We start from the raw sequence: 17,542 nt of genomic DNA on the forward strand, positions 1-17,542 counted from the left end.
ATTGTACAGAAAGTTTGAAGTTTTTATATTATCTATATAAACTTAATCTTGAAAACGTTATGGATGACACAGCACTGAAGCTTGGTGACTTCCTAAGTATAGCCATTATAAACTCAAAAGACATCAGTGTTGTTACAAAGCGAGTGTATTTATTTCTCAGACATTTGTCCATCTTTCTGCAAAAACGATTATTGTTAATATAACATTTTAAAAAATAGGTTTTTGACACCTCATTTGAAAACATGAAATATGGCTGGTTGAAAATGGTATTTTAGTATTGGTGGATAAACATGGCAATTTCCTTAACATTTCTATTACAGCACATTAATGCAGACCTGAATGGACAACGTCAAAAAGGGGTTTGTTCTATTGTTAAGAGCTTTATTTTTTTTTAAGGTAAGGTTTATATTTGCATGGAAATACTCAGATCCTTTCTTTCTCCACACTTTGGTCGAGGTTCATCTTGGTTCCAGAACTTTTTTGGCTCGTCTCTGTATTTCTTTGTGAATTCCAGTCTGGCTTTCTTATACTTACTGCTGATGAGTGGTTTGTATCTTGTGGTTTGGCCTCTATATTTTCTGCTTTCGAAGTCTTCTTTGAACGGTGGATTGTGAGACCTTCACCCCTGCCCTGTGGATGTTGTTGGTGATATCACTGACTGTTGTTTTTGGGTTTTTCTTCACAGCTCTCACAATATTTCTGCCATCAGCTGCTGTTTTCCTTGGCCGACCCGTTCCATGTTTGGTTGTCAGTACACCAGTGGTTTCTTTCTTTTTCAGGACATTCCAAAATGTTGTATTGGTTATGCCCAATGTTTGTGCAATGCCTTGGATTTATTTTCCCTCTTTTCTCAGCTTCAGAAAGGCTTGCTTTTCTCCCATAGACTGCTCTCTAATCTTCATGTTGGCTTAGCCTTTTTAACAACAAATGCAGTCTTCACAGGTGAAACCCAGAGCTATTAATTGTTTAAACAACCAATCTAACAGGACACACCTGTGTAACACCGGTCAGTCACATGTTCCAATACTTTTTATCACTTGAAAAATGGGTGCAATCAAACAAAAGTTGTTTAACACGTTTAGATGCGAATATGAAGAAATGAAAGCTGAAATTCTGATCAGTAGAATTGGTCTTGCTGTTCCAATACTTTCAGCAGGGACTGTATATGTGTGTATATTTCTTTTTCAGAAAGTATATTCTGTGTATGTGTGTGTGTTGTGCAGATGTTCTCCAGGTGCTGGAACTGATTGGCAAACATGTCCTTGGTTCAGCAGATTGGGGGGGTGAAAGTGGTGGACCAGTGCAGAGTGGTCAGAGCATCACGGAAGCTTGTTATTCTGCACCTGGTGTACATCTGCATGTGTGATGGTGAGGTGTCCACATACTATCTGGGTCTATTAATCTAAAAAAATTGAGATGTGTGTGACCATGTGAAAGGCTTATTTTTGCCAAAACAAAATGCATCTGGTGTGCAGGAGCTTGGTGTCCCTGGCTGGATGCTAGACAAATGCAAATTTAACAAAAAATCAATTTTGACAACAGCACAAAAAAATAATAAATCTCCTTGCGCAGTGATCCTATGCTTTTAATCTTAATTTCTCTTTTAACATAGCTGTCGTACGGTCTACACAGAGCAACTAGGGAAAGGTTGACAGGGTAATGAAGACTGCAGACACGTGTAGCAGGCAGGGAGGGGCAGCCCACACCTTTACCTTTAACATGGTCAGTCTGATCATTCGGTGTAGCCCTTGTTTACATGATGACAATCCAAATCTCAAGAACTTTTTTTTTTTATTACAAGGTTCTTAATTAGATATAAATCAAACTACACATTTTCTTAGAAAAAAAATGTTATATACACACACTACAGTGCTGACAAAAAAAAAGGAACAAAAAAAAAAGAAAGAAAAAAAACTTGATATAAATAAGCTCTATGGAAAAGCCTGGAGTCATTAAAAGAAGTCTGTCTCATCTCATCTTAAAAAAAATATATATATGTTCATGTCAGCTCTAATACATAACTATAGCCTACAACTTAAAAATATATTATTGGAGGACCTGTTTGGGTTTATTTTGTTTTGTATTAATCCGACCTGCAGGGTAGCAGTGCAGCTGGCCCTAAGTGCTTATGACGACAGTTCACAGTTACAGGCAGGCACTGAGGAATGTTATTCGCTACATTTGCTGTGTATTTCGATCGGTCACGGCCAAACTGGACATCCTTCCATCTCATCTCGCACTGTCGCTGGAGAAGTGGTCAGGCCCACCTTTCCTTTCAGCGTTGCCTCTTTGCGTCGATAGAAATGAAAAGTTGACCCCAAAAAAAGAAAAAAATGATAAAAGAAAAAAAACTAAGAAGATAAAACCGAAAAAAAGCCCATTTAAAAACAGTTATGTACAAATCAGCATAAAAAGTCTTTCTGCTGTTCACGAGAGAGGGGGCTGAGTGGCTGGTGTGGCCGAGTGTCCTGTGGGGTGACCTTTGGGTGAAGAGAGTCTGAGGCTCTGTCCGGCCAGGACGACTGCTGCTGAGGCAGAACCGACTGGTGAAGAACCTGCGATTGTGATGGAAATGATTGGTGAACAGAAATAATCTGTGGCTGAGACGAACCTGACTGGGGCGGGGCAGTCCGACTGTCCGAATGTCCAGAGCTGGTTTTGGGATTGTGGGAATAAAGATGTTTAGGTATTGAAGTAGTAGTGTGTGTGTGTTTGGTTGGCGTGGTGCCCGAGGAGTGGGTCGGTTTGAACGTGATGGAAGAGTGGCCGTGTCTACCTGCTGAGCCGGAGTGCGCGTGTTTGACGGACGTCGAGCTGTAGGGATGTTTGGTCGGCAGGGACGGCTGCGCATGTTTGGTTGGTGTCGAGGCGGGCGTGTGCTTCGTCGGCACCGAACTCAGGCCGGGCATGGACCTCGGGGCGAGTGTGTGCGAGTGATGGTGTGCTTTGGCTTGGTCCAATACAGGAGCCGACGGCGGCGTTGCTGCTGCGCCAGAAGAGGGGGCTTTCGGCGTCCTGTCAGGGAGAAGCTCTGCCTCCTCAACCTTGATCCGGGGCACGGGTGGGACATCTCTGGCCTGTTTAGGGTCGATGAAGGTGGGCGAACCTGGCACACTCCGAGCTTCACACAAGGGATCCTGCTTGATAAATGCGGAGGGGGAGGTGACTGTCTTCTTGTCCTCCTTCTCATCTTCGGCGTCATGGTGGTACTGTTTGAGGCGGACGTGCCAGGCCAGGCTGCACACCGCCGACACAGTCTTAAACTGGTGCACCACGCTGCGCGGGATGTAGTAGATGTCATTGTCATACAACTGGATGCGAGCGTATCGGATGCCCTCACGCCTCAGCTGGTTCAGCTTGGCATCATCCACCCACTGGACACACTGAGGACAAGCACAGACACATCTGTTAACAGTGGCCACATTATTAGATAAACTTGTGTTTAGTGCATAGCTCTAGCTAATACGCTGTCTCAGTTTCAGGGACCGGTGTGTGGCAGGTCACGAGTAATCAGATTTGGAATGGTTATAAAAAATAAATTTAAAAAACCATAAAGGATTCAGTTATAAGATGGTTATTCCGTCTCATATGACGACACTGTCACGGCCAATTCACAGTCTTCACAGACACCTAGGGGCAATTTAGAGTCAGCAATCCACCTAGTGGCATGACACTTGGTGATGGGAGGAAACCCGGAGAACCCAGGAAGAAACCCTTTTTCCTTGAACCATAAAAATATTAAAACTGTACTGGATGACCACGTTTAAAAATACACGGCATCTAGAGCATTAGAAGAAAGAGGATAAGCATGCAGGGAATCAAGACTCACCTGCGACAGGGGCGGCTCATGCAGATCCAGCTGTAATCGCTGCACGACATCTACAAAATCCGCAGCGTGGAAGCAGACCACATCTTTGGTAATACGAGGAGGCTCCATGCTGCACGCGACACATCAATCAGTTACTAGTTAATGAAGTAACTTGTACATATAATCGGATCTATATTGCACAGATTTTGATGTGTGTGTGTGTGTGTGTGTGTGTGTGTGTGTGTGTGTGTGTGTGTGTGTGTGTGAGACTCACCCCTCTCCACAACGTACAGCTTTAAGCACACCCACTGCAGCAGTGGTCTGCCTCTCAAAGCCTTGTCCAATGTGGTCGGCGTGCGCACGTGTCCGGTCCTCAAACAGCATCTCACGGGGCTCACTTGCCCGAGGTAGGTACTGCAGGTTCTTGATCTCATTGGTTGACCTGTAAAGGGGCAAAATGTAAGGTGTCCAGACGTCTGAGACTATGGCCTGGGATGGGAATTTCGAAATATTTAATATTGACGATTCTGCACTATTTACACACTATCTTACATACATTTGTAAACCCTCACAACACTTCATTTTGTATGTGGTGTCAAGTTAAAAATAAATAAATAAACAAACAAACGTCATTTTCTAAATTCATTGCTGTGTTTTTGGGTCCAGTGTGTTGATGTAGTACGTTTAAATGGGGGGGGGGGGGGAAGAAAGAAAAAAAAAAAAAAAAAAGGGGGAGTCATCGACTCAACTTGCCCGGATTGTGCTGATGGAGAAAGAAAAAAAAAAAGATACCAAACACCAGTATGGTGAATGTTTTTACAAAGGTTCTCTGAATAAATCATTTTAATAAACAGGTATCTGAGAAACACAAATACACACACACACACACACACACACACACATATATATATATATATATATATATATATATAAAAAAGCACACAGGTCAGATTTACAGACCGCTGCTACCCTCTTGTGGTACACTGTGCATTGTATTTATTATAATAAAGTTACCAGTTCACAATAAAGTATAAATATCTATAGAGCCATAAATAAATAAAGCCATAAATTCACACTTTGAGAATTACAGAATATGAGAAACTGTATTTAAATGTAACCCCACCCCCTATGGGTGACCACACCCCACTCTTTGCAGACTTCCCCAGAAACATATCCTCCTGAGCATCGCTTTCAACTCTGAAGGCATTAAAGTTTCCTGCAAATCAATCCAGCAGTCCTGTATTATGGCGGCTGCTTGATTAAATCAAGCTCCGGAAGATTGAGATGCCCATGACCACGAGTGTTCTGAAGGTAAAATCCTAGGACTAGTTCACAAAATCTTACGCAAAGTATCTTAAATAGGAGTGGGTGGGGCTAAATGGAGCAAAAAAGCATTAAGTCCATTTAAATGAAACAAACAGATTATTTGAAAAATGTGTTTCTCCAACCCGTTCTCGTTGTTAATCCTCTCCTTGTATACAGACTACTCTGCTTTTACTTTATCGGTTGCTTAAAAAAACAGAAGCCAGTGTGTTACCTTTTCCTTTTGAAAGGAGACTTTGGCATGTCAGTGACGGGGATCATCTGCTCTCCAGGCCGAACCCACATGATCGGCCCGTCATCACTCTCTGTAGGGCTTTTCAGCTTCAGACTGGAGAATGTTCCCCATGGCAACGTCCGCTACACACACACACACACACACACACACACACACACAAACAAATGACTATGGAGATTCCAAAGCGTGCGCATCAGCACAACGTCTTAATATAAATATGAACTTCACAAATTGCCTAACGCTGTATTCAAGATGGTCAGCTACTCAAACAAATTCATCCACTCCATGTTGCAGATTATATACACTCGCCATCTATGTTATTAGGAACACCTGCACATTTACTTACATGCAGTTATCCAGTGGTTGTACAGGTGTTCCTAATAAAGTGGATGGCAAGTGTATAGATTCAGACACAGCATAAAATGTGTTTGTTTACATCCAAGAACTTTTCGGCAGGTCTGCCCAAAACACGTCTAAAATCATACTCACTTCGAGGAAGGGGGACTGCTGTAACATGCCGAGGAATTCTGGGAAGTAATCCCCCACCTCCTCATCCACGGCTCCCACCAGACTGATCTGGCGCATGGCCCCAGCGCGGTACGTCCCATGGGAGTAGGTTCTCTTTACCTACAGCCACACAGAACAGAGAGAACACACAATCAGGGCGGGCACTACACAACTCGTTCTAATATGAACTACACCAGACCTGACCTCAGGAGGAGCCGAACCTTCCGCGTAAACTTTACAACAACAATCATGTGATAAACAAAAGTATGTACTTGATTAAAAGGCTTTCCGCATGACAGACGGCTCTCTGTTCAACATCTCTCCCAGCTCGGGCGTCATGCAGAGAACCGAGACGCACCAGCAATCATAAATCACACTGCTGAAGGCCAATGCACCTAAACCGACCGTGCTCTCTGGGTGGGAGGGGCATACTCTCGCTCTCTCCTGTGAATCACAGTGACACTAGCCAATCACGGGCTAGCTAATTCTGTAATTGTAGTGATTCTTTATTGTGAAAATCCTACACAAAACAGAATAAAATGTTTATAAAGCATGTAGAACGGTCACAGTTGCATCAACAGAGGATCAGACGAGTGAGAAAACGCTCCAGACTTACCACCACGTAGATCACGCTGATAAACAAAGCACTTGTGCGTGTGTGTGTGTGTGCGCGTATGTGTGTAAAGCTAGTTAAACCAGAAGGGCCTGTTCTGCACACTCTATTTTAAAGGTCCGTCTCCCCTTCTCTGTATTATTGATCTGCTCAATTTTTTTTTTTTAAATCTGTTCGGGTCTGGAGATCTATGACAACCAGTGGACAATCGTTTCCCAGGCCCTGGTGCACCACGTTTGGCTGTTTCCCCCTCATCCACGTGCGGTTCTTAAACAGATAGTAAGGAGAAGAGTCCGTGACACGCAGAAAACACTGCTCAGATATTCATCTGCCCCACGTTCAGTGCTGAAAGTAACACGTTTATCCATCTGCATTATGCCTTTACTCATCTCCACTGAGCGATGCGATACAGCGCATCATTACAGAATTTTAATATTAAGGCAAGGCTAATTTAGGCTGTATTTATAACGTGCTGCCTCGAGACACCTCCGCATCATGCCATATTGATATTTGTAGCAGCCATGTTTACTTAAGCAGCACCACTACAGTGTATTATAGTGTTACATAAGCACACACAAAGCTCCATTTCTGGGTGGTGTGTAATACATGCCTGACCGCTGGAGAGCAGCTACAGCCCTGCTCCTGTTCCCTCACACAGTGCTGTGTGTGCACCACTATCTTCACTTTGCCCTCTAATCACTTTTTGTTATTTCTTCTCTCGGATTAGGACACATTAGGAGTGTTCAGGCCAAACACAGTCAGTTGTGAGCTGAATGAATTCATGACCCTTGGAATCATGAGCACCAGAAACTAAGAGGACAAGCCACGTGGTCTTCTCTCCAGAGTAAATAACTGAAATATGACATGATATTTACAGTTAAGCATCAAGAGACACACGCAAGGTTAAAAACCAAGGCCAGAAATTAACCCATGTGATTATTCTGCTTTCATTTATTTCCACTGCAAACCTGGTACAGTTATTATGAATGCAAAACGCATGTTATATAGATGCAGTTACAAAATATTTCTCATAAATATAAATTCTGCCAACCCTGTTGAAATCAAACCTTTTCAGCAATGTGAAGTGTGCCACGGTCAAAAGAGAACGTTTGTTATCAAAATATATCAGTCTGGAAAGGGTTATAAAGCCATTTCTAAGGTTCTGGGGTGCCACTGAAACGCAACAAATGGAGCTCCAAATGGAGAAAAGCCCGGTACAGTGGTGAAGCTGTCCTGAAGTGGCCTAACAAAATTCCTCCAAGAGGGTATAGACGGCTCATCCAGGACGTCACAAAAGGATCTGCTGGCCTTGCTCGCCGTATGTAAGGACATCTTTTATGATGTCACTGTTAGAAAGACGGTATCCACTGCTCACCAGGAGGACCACAAAGACGCGTCTAATATTTGCCAACCCCCAAAAGCCTTTAGGATCATGTTCTGTGAACTGATGAGTAGAAAGTGGAAATTTTTAGATGACATGAGTCCCGTTACATCTTCTGTACAGCTAACACAGCGTTCCAAGATAAAAAGAGTCAAACACGGTGGTGGTAGCGTGATAGTGTAGGGATGCTGGACGACTTGCCATAATTGATGGAGCCACGAATTCTGCTTTTGAGGAAGAACGTCCAGTCAGCAGTCCGTGATCTGAAAGCTCATGTGCAATTGGGGTTATGCGGCAAGACAACAATCTGAAGCACAAGAGCAAGCGCCCCTCTGAATGGGTCAAAAGAAACTAAATGAAGATGTTGGAGTGGCCAAGTCAAAGTCCTGACTTGACTTAAACAGCAGTTCTTGCTCAAAATCCTCATCCTCCCCAGTGTGGCTGAATTACAGCACTTCTGCAATTAGAGTAAAAATTCCCTCACAGCAATGCGAAAGACTGACCGCCAAAGTTTTCCAAAGCCAATTCCATTTGCCTTTTTTTTTATGCTCAGTGCAAGCACTCATACTACAAAGGTAAACTTAGCAAAGAGCTCTAGTTCTATGAAAGTCTGGTTTTTATATACATCAACCACCATAAGCATCCTGTCCTGGGAATCATGAAAGTAGACAAGTAAGCTGAATCAATAAATCACTTCACATGACACGTTAGGCCAAGCACGGACAGCTTCCACACACATTGTAGACCATGCTATGGTTCGGTTGAAGCTAGCCCCGGACCACCGTTTGCAAGAGGACCAAGAATCAGTTCTCTGAATCACTCCGGGGCTCGAAAATAGCTTTCACGGTACACCTGACCAAATGTACCAAACCTAGTTCACCCCTAACAATCATTCTTTAGCATGAAACACAATCCGGTTGCTTTCTTATTTTCAGCGACTAACAGCAACAGGGACTCTGGTACTGGCGTACACTGAGACAGCAAGGCCATGCTGGCGTGGCATGTGATGGAGGTCAAGTTTCTATTCATGGTGCAGAGCAGGTGGAAAGAGTTTGTGTGAAGAGAGGACCCACAGTAACTATTCAAGAGAACAGTCTTTTTAACCTGGAGGTCTAACTCCAGTGGCTGTGACATGGCTTGATATTAAGAATGGGCCATCTGGCAAAAATATATCATGATTTCTTCAGGCTGGCTCAAGAGCTACAATATGATCACAATTATTTTTGTTTTTGTTTTATAAGACTGTTGTGCAAGTTACTGAACAAAGCCACAAAACTAATATCCCTACTGATGAAAATACCGTTATTCTACAAAGAAAGAGAAAAATCAATCACAGGCATTGTACAAACATTGGGCATAGCCAATACTATAATTTGGAATGCCCTGAAATTTTTTCATTTCACCTCCTGAAGAGACTGAGGGGAGAACCCCCACTATGCCAAAACAAACAACAACTGAAAAAGGCTGCCGTAAAACCCTGGAAAAGCAACACAAAAGAAGAAACCAATAGTTTGGTGATGTCATTGAGTCTGTGTCAACTCTCTGTGTACAACTCTCTCTACACTCTGTGTAGTCCTGTGTATAATGCGCATCATCATGTGTAGCTGGCCTATATACAATGTGGACTAAAAATAGTCATGTCCTGAAACAGTTATTTACTATAACTATGGGAAAGATGACTAGTCGATTACTTTTTGTTATGTATTGGTCAACTAATATAAATGCTACTCCTACCATCACCAACCTTCTCCTCAGATTTAACCTTTAACTGTAGTCAGAAACTGTAGTCACTTCATAGTGACTTTCCTTACAGTAAATATAGACAACCGAGTCATTGGATCCCTGGTCAGTCATTAGGTCAGGATAGTCATCGGATCCCTGGTCAGTCAACAGATCAGGATAGTAATCGGATCCCTGGTCAGTCATTAGGTCAGGATAGTCATCAGATCACGGGTCAGTCAATAGATCACTGGTCAGTTGTTAGGTCAGGATAGTCATCAGATCACTGGTCAGTCGTTAGATAAGGACTGGAACTGCTGAAGTGAATTTATTGCTCGGTGTTCCAACTTACAGTTTGCAGTGACTCACCTGAGTGTGGAAGTTTGCCATGGTGGTCGTTTCAATGTCTTTCTTGCCAAGGATCTCCATCTTTACAGGCGAATTGGGGAATTTGGAAGAAAAATATTCCAGGAAGTCAGGGAGGTAGGAGGCAGCTCCATGGACGATGCCCATGACGTAGTGCGCAGCTCCGTTATGGTCCTCGCAGAATGCCAGTGTCACAAATTCATGAGCGAACCTTTGCATCTCCTCGGGTGAGAGAACAGAGAGTTCGCGGATGTAGGCGTGCACGACCAGGGCGCCGCCGTTCGGCTGCTGCTCCACGTGGACAAACCGGCCAAATTCCAAACCATCTATCCCCGGGAGCCGGGAATGGAGCTGTGAAGTTTTCCCACTGCTTGCCGTACCGGTGTCCCCGGCTCCACAGCTGGACTTCGAGCAGCTGCCCTTCTCCTGCTTGACAGTGGCAGTAGAAGAGGAGGAGAGCGAGAGTGTTTTACAGACGGGAAAAGGGGATTTGAATTCGTTCTCCGATTTGGACAGCATTCCTGGGAGCTCGGGGCTCAGCAGAGCTGAATACAGCGTTTGAATGGACTTGCTGTACATCTTGGGCCGCTTGCGTCTCTCCGCCTCTTTGTGTTTCTTTTTCTTTTTCTTCTTCGCCTTTTTGAGCAGCAGCTCTTCTGCATTTGCCTTCGGTTTCTCCGTGTCAACTAGAAGAAGAGAGACAGGGGCATTACTCAGTGAGGCCACAGATGTAATAATGGTGGAACTGAAACAGGAAATCAAAAGTGTTTATACTTGGCTTGTGCGATACTGATTGTTCGCCGACTGCGATTTTCTATTTTAGACAATCGCAATAAATGATTTAATCATCCTGAACAGTAGGGGGTGTAGCGTTATCAGCTGTGGCAATTGTAAACAGTTCTCCACAGCAATAATTGAAGGTGTTACTTAACCCTGAACCACCATGAGTTCCTTTCAGCTAATGATGTTCTTAAGATGGGAAATAATTATTGTAGCTAAGCTTCTAAAGGTGTAAAAATAACAAAATTAAAAGTTAATATGATACATATTGATGTGATCATATCAGTCTGCCCTTTTTTTTAAACCATGATAACCCTTATGCAAGAGAGTAGGGCTGCACAATTAATCAACTATTGATCTCGATTACGATTTTGACTGCCCACGATCACATGAACATAATCGACTGCGATACTGACGTCTAAAGTTCGTCCTCCGCTCATAGAAAACTCCACTGCAGATCAAATCAAGCGCTTCCTAAACTTACAGTCACCATAGAGTGGCGCAGGGATTCCGTCAATTTGTAATGCCAAAGCCCGGAAACGAGTTAGCATTTTAACGCTCATGCTGCCAGCTTCGCGCTCCAATGTTATGACACTAACATGTTGCTAAATGAGACTACAGAGGTTGTCGGGGACATTAAACGTCATCACGCCGAACAGGAAAAGTCTGTGCAGATAAACTGGTTCAGGTTTGCTGTGCACAATTCCCAAAAAGAAACGTGGATGAAGATTCATCCACAGAGTAAATCCGTATTATGGAAAATGTTTTAAATAAAGTTTGGAGAAGTTGTGGGAAGCTCGGTGATGGTGACATTGAAGTCGAGCGACCGTGGTGTAGATCGTTTATAGCATACGGTTAGCTGTTTATTTCTGGCGATTGTATTTAGGCTTCAAACTTCATAAAAGTCGTGTTGATTTGTGAAAGTGATCTTGATGGACAGAACGTGTTAGTGTTGTAATCTTGTGTTGATCACAGAGATTATTTTTTGCGATAATCCAAAAGTCTATGTGAAAATCCTATTGGGTTTTTGTGGAGGGAACCGGTGTGATGATAACTTCCGGGTTCCGATACAAAATGACGTCATCCCTGCACCGCTCTATTGGATGATTTGTCTGCGTCTCTCCTCCTGTAAACACTGTTAGTGACTTTTCTGCATTCGCCTGAATTGTTCTCATTTGGTTGCTGGTATTTTTTTATTTTTACTCATCCTATATTTTGGGTTAAATTTTATTTATATTTTGCTTCTACGAGATGATGCACTTTAAGGACCAGTCGTATTTGATGTAAAGATTTGTACATGAGCAGGAATGTAGCACAACATGGAGGTGAAAGCAGAGGTCTGTTTATTTAAATGTGAAAGTGCAGTAAAAATATATTGTCCCTAAAATCAATGAATAATAGTGATCTCAATATTGCTCAAAATAATCGTGATTATCATTTTGACCATAATTGTGCAGCCCTACTACAGAGGGAACATTACTATTGCACCTGGAACAGAATTTCATGTTAGGTGAGCTACGACACTGGGTCTTCACCTATCCACCATGGTTTCTGGGTTCAGCTAGCTGATCTGGTGTGAAGCCTTCCTAGCTTCACGTGGGTGGATATGGAGAAATGGTTATGACATGTTTTTTTTTTTTAACTGTCGTCTCCTGAGGTCACTCCGAGCTGGGAAGCTGTGGAAGGTGCTGTACACAGAGGGACACGGCGGTGCTGAGAATATTCTCTCAGTTATTTTTGGAAAATGTTCTGTCTTATAGTGGACGCTCACTCTGAAGTGGCGTTATGAAGGACAGGTCACTGCCTCACCGCAGTGACTAACCTGAACAATGCTGCTGGAAACTCGAGAGCCGCGCTACCGTAAAACGGAAACCTGTCACACCACTGAATACAGCTAGCCCATTGAAGCATAATAACTGAAATGGAATAATGACACCGTGTGAGTGTGTGTGAGAGATTCAGGCTCATAGCGGCATACAACACAACAAAAGCTGTGCATTAGTATGGAACAAAATTAAACATTAACACCCTGGCTGTGACTGGTGTGCATGGTTGCCAGGTCTCAGCAAAATGTCCACCACAACTGCACTTTAAAAAAAACCAAACTAAAAAGACCTGAACATAGCCACAGAAGTTCCCGAAATATTTTCGCCATTTTCCAAGTCTTCGCAGTCTAACAAATATTTCATTATTGCTCATGTCTTCCAGCCACTACCTCACTTCAAAACTATTCGGATTTGGCGTAGAAGAACAGACCTGGCCACCCTAAAATGTGTCAGATGTCACGCAACTCGGTCTTATATGTAACTTGTATATGCTGGATGTTTTAATGAACTGAAAATGGGAACGCAAGGCACATGTTCAGGCAGTGTTCATCGGTGAAGATGTGCGGTACGACCCCTGCAGGGCACAGGTGTGCAGAAGCTGTTGGAGACATCCCCAAACATCTGCAGCTGTAATTGCAGCTAAAGCTCATTTAAAGTAATGGCCAAAGGGGGGGTGGGTAGCGGTGAAGGAAACACATGCCTGCTTGTTTGTTTGTTCACTTAACCTTTGTGTCGCAATAAATATATTTTGCATGTATTAAGCATACATTTTAAAGACTGTAAAAAAAAAAAAAAGACGTAGAAGTGTTAAAGGGTTTAAAGAGTTCTCGCATACACGCACCACGGCTGAAGACGTTCAACTCCTTCACACCTCCAAACACTTCATGTACTCGTACAGTTCCTGTGTTAGTATCTACTGTGTTTACTTATAAGAGCTCACAGTAATACCAGAGACAGATTGATTTCAGCTTGTATTTAACTGCATCGGGTTTTCAGTTGCTCAGAACTTCTTTAGACAGGATGAAAAGTTCTTTACTATATCTAGATAATCCTCCTTGATGCCATCTATTTCACTTTTCCAGCAAAACACGTCCATAACATCGTTCTGCCACCCCACGCTTCACATTTGGGACGGTGTTGTTCAGACTGAAAGCCACGCTCTTTCTCCTCCATAGACAGCGCTGATAACCGAAAGGCTGGTGATCACCTGCACACGTTGGGAAGAGGTAGGAGCTTCTTCCTCACGCAACAGCCTTTCAGATCATGGTGATGTAGGACTTAACGGTGGGTGTACATGCTGTGGCACCCGATGCCTCGAAATCCTTCAACAGTTTCTTTGTTGTCGTCATCTAAGGGTTCAGGGGAACCTTTCAGACCAAAGCTCGCGTCCACCCCTGGGAGTTAATGAACCTTTGGTTGTGTGATAATTGCTTCTAAGGAGGAAAAGAACTCACGGAGATCTACAACTTCTTTTCTGATGACTTTTGAGGAGTTACTCAGATTTTCCACAGTAGCAAAGGCAAAAAGATCACTACATCTAACGGCAGGCGCCCTTTTACAGTCACAGGTCCTACTTATGACAGCTGGCCAATCAGAAGCTTCTAAAACTTACACCAATTACCTTAATTGACCCATGTAAACTTAAACAGAGGTTAAACTTTTAACCTTTACTGTATGTACCATATCTACAGGTCTGTGACTCACCTTTCTGTGGCAGCTTCACTTCTCCGTTCTCTCGTTTGATCTCATTCGTCAACTTGTGCTTCTTCTTCTCCCTCTCCTTGTCTTTCTCCTTCGCCTGTTCCTTTTCTTTATCCCTTTCCTTTTTCTTTTCCTTCTCCCGCGCTCTTTCCTTCTCTCTCTCCCTCTCCTTCAGTTTGTCCTTGATGATGTGCTCTGGAGGGAAATAAAAGAGGAAAAGGAATGAATGAATTTGGTAAACTGCGTGTGACATGCTCGACATCCTGTAGCCCGGGTCAAACAAAAAATAAGACTGGAATTATGTTTTACCTGTTAATTAAGATGATAATGAGCCTGTCGTGTATTATAACACCACTATTAGAAATACTCTCTCATATACAACTGGTTTTAGGGCAGTAATGGTACGGCTGTGTCGTTTAATACGAAGCTCTCGATTTAATATGGCTGCGCTTTGAACAATACACTCAACATGCTGCATAATAAAGCAGGCTGTTCGTGAGGTGTAATAAACTCTTAACGTTCCACAGCTCCACACTCCCTCCTCTTTATCGTCTTTATCAGGAGATTTAGAAAACAAAACTAACAAACAAGAGACACGTTTCTCCCAAGCGCACTCTCTCTCTCTGCATTTAGGATGGCGTTTCCCCGGAGAAACCACCACAGTGTGTGTGCGTGCGAGACGTTCACATTCAGAAAGTTGAGAAGACAGGATTAGTAAATCAGGTTCGAGTTACAGAGAGCTGACCAATTTTGTTGTGTTATTTGAAATGTTTTACTTTTTAAAAATGTGAAATATCAAGTTAGGATTATAACTGTACATTTTTAAACATGGGAATAAGTCGACACACACCAGCGCAGCACTGTGCACCTTTCTATTAAAACTGGTTCGGATCGCTGCTGGAACTGGTAGTCTAATCTCAACTGATCTAATACAAATAAATAAGCTTCACTGAGTTTTTGTGAGTGTGTCATTAGATTATTAATAAGCTGCAACTTTACTTAATGTGTGTATACACAGACTAAAGCTTTAAAAACGAATGTAAATAAGCCAAATAATACACAATAACTTCTGATTAAGGATATAATGTGAGGATTATAAATCAAATGTCCATGTGTTATTAACACACACAGTAAACAATAATAATAATAATAATAATAATAATGATTTGAAATCAGCAAGTGTTCAAAAAAGTAGATTAAAACTAATAGATAATAATTAAAATTAATTCCTGATTAGCATTCTGATTCTAATTCTGAGTCTCTCTCTCACTCACACTCACACACACACACACACACACACACACACCGTGTTGTTGTGCTCTTACACTGCGGCCATCACTTACTAACGACTGAAATCCACACGCTAGCTTTAGCCACATGGCTAACCGATTAGCTTAGCCCTGCAGGCTAGCTGCTGAAAGCTACTCCGCTAGATCATATATCCGGTGTAAATCGTGCTGTGAGTGCGTGTAGATGTTGGATGAGGAGCTGAGACAGCTGCTGCGTTACCTTTCTGCACTAACTTCAGCTCTCCGTTCTCCTTCTTGACCGCAGCACTGACGCTCCCGAGGCTGCTGCTGCTGCTGCTCTCCAGCCTGTGCTTCCTCTTCTCCTTCTCTCGCTCCTTGTCGTGCTCTCGCTTTTCCTTCAGCTTTTTGGGTTTGGATGGTGAAGCGAGGAAGGCGCTCTGCTTGAACACGCTGTGCACTTTGTGGAGAGGAGGCTGCTGCGGCGGCGCGGGGCTGCTCGGCTTGACGGGAGAGACGCTCCATGTTGTCGGGCTGCCATAACTCTGCTGCTTCCCCTCTCCTCCTCCTCCGCCGCCGCCGCCTTCGCCATTCAGTTTCTTGGGCTTCAGGCTCTTCTCTTCGCTTCGAACTTTTTTAGGTGGTGGAGCCTGGTGGTCCCGGGAAGACTGCGTTCGGTTTTCGGACGACGGCTTCGACTCCTTGGGCTTGGAGAGTGGGCTCTTCGTCGCTGAACCAAAGTGAATGAGGCTCATTGGCTCCGCCATCTTAGGGCTTTTCTCTATTTACTCTCTCTGCCGCTGTTTGTGTGAGAGGCAGGAGGGGGGCGGGGCTTAGCGTCTACTGTCCTGCAGGGTGGGTGGGTCGTTCGCTGACGTCAGATCGGTAGTGGGCGGAGACACGAGAAACAGACATGGCGCGTCATTACTCCTTTAGGCGGGAAAAGAGAGTGAAGCAGGATGGTGCTGCTAAACTGAGGCTCCTCATGATACACCCGGTAAAAATGACCCCTGTGTCCTGTTTATTCATCTTCTGTAAAGCTTTATCCTCATCAGGGTTGCGGTCAAAGCTGTTTTATTAACATTTGTGGGCCTTTAGTGACACCTTACTCAGGGGCTCCACTAGTGCTGCCATGGAAGCCATGTTTCCATCCAAGTTATGTATTTAAAGTGGAATATCACATAAAACATTTGTGAATAAAGCACCGTTTCCATCCCATGTGCTCAAGAGGACAAAAACCGTCACTTCCTGGAAAACCGCCACATCTCTGTCTCGCTCATTTTTACTTTTCTGAGCCGATTATCCAATCGCATGAATTGTTGAGGCAAAGTCACATGCCTTTTTTTTATTCTCATTGGGGATTTTATTAGCTAAATGTGTTTCCATCGTAGTTTATGCGCATGTCTTGTTATCAAATAAATTTGAAACAATTATCCGCCTCAGTTGAGCGCATGCAGCGTTTCCATCCAGCATTTTTTGTTTTTATGTGATATCCCAAAATTCTCATAAGAATGGATGGAAGTGGATGGAAACATAGCTATACTTAGCCTGATGTTAACAAACTTGATAGTGCCCCTGTTACTAGTTACCCCAAGAGCCTAACTGTTATGGCTGATTTAAACAACGACAACTACAGTGGGGGAAATAAGTATTGAACGTGTCAACATTTTTTCAGTAAATATATTTCCAATTAGGCTATTCACATGAAATTTTCACCAGACATCAGCATTAACTCAAGAAATCTGCATATATAAAGAATTCACAACATTAAAGTCCATAAATGAAGTTATGTGCAATAAAGTGGAATGGCACGGGGAAAAAAGTATTGAACACGCTAAGAAAAAGCAGTTCTCCAAGGCAAGGAACCAGCTGAAATCCATAAATAATTATACCTCCTATCTGTGCAAATTAATATCAGCTGGGTTAGTAAATTGATGGTCTATAAAAAGGCTTTTCATTACCAAGGTGTCACACAAGAAACATCTCATGATGGGTAAAAGCAAAGAGCTCTCCCAAGACCTTCACAACCTTATTGT

At 43.1% G+C, this 17,542-nt stretch overlaps 1 protein-coding gene across 1 annotated transcript; it reads right to left on the reverse strand.

Annotated features, from left to right (window-relative positions):
- Positions 1-443: 443 nt before the first annotated feature.
- Positions 444-16,410, reverse strand: LOC128623439 (lysine-specific demethylase RSBN1L-like). Its single transcript, XM_053650501.1, has 8 exons — positions 15,769-16,410; positions 14,263-14,454; positions 9,956-10,638; positions 5,856-5,993; positions 5,346-5,488; positions 4,083-4,250; positions 3,830-3,938; positions 444-3,383 (listed from the first exon to the last, which is right to left on the reverse strand). The coding sequence occupies exons 1-8, from the start codon at positions 16,271-16,273 to the stop codon at positions 2,403-2,405; spliced, it is 2,919 nt and encodes a 972-aa protein (XP_053506476.1). The 5' UTR covers positions 16,274-16,410; the 3' UTR covers positions 444-2,402.
- Between the last annotated feature and the right edge of the window lie 1,132 nt (positions 16,411-17,542).

The sequence above is a fragment of the Ictalurus furcatus genome, chromosome 19, assembly GCF_023375685.1.
Source record: "Ictalurus furcatus strain D&B chromosome 19, Billie_1.0, whole genome shotgun sequence".
Classification (NCBI taxonomy): domain Eukaryota; kingdom Metazoa; phylum Chordata; class Actinopteri; order Siluriformes; family Ictaluridae; genus Ictalurus; species Ictalurus furcatus.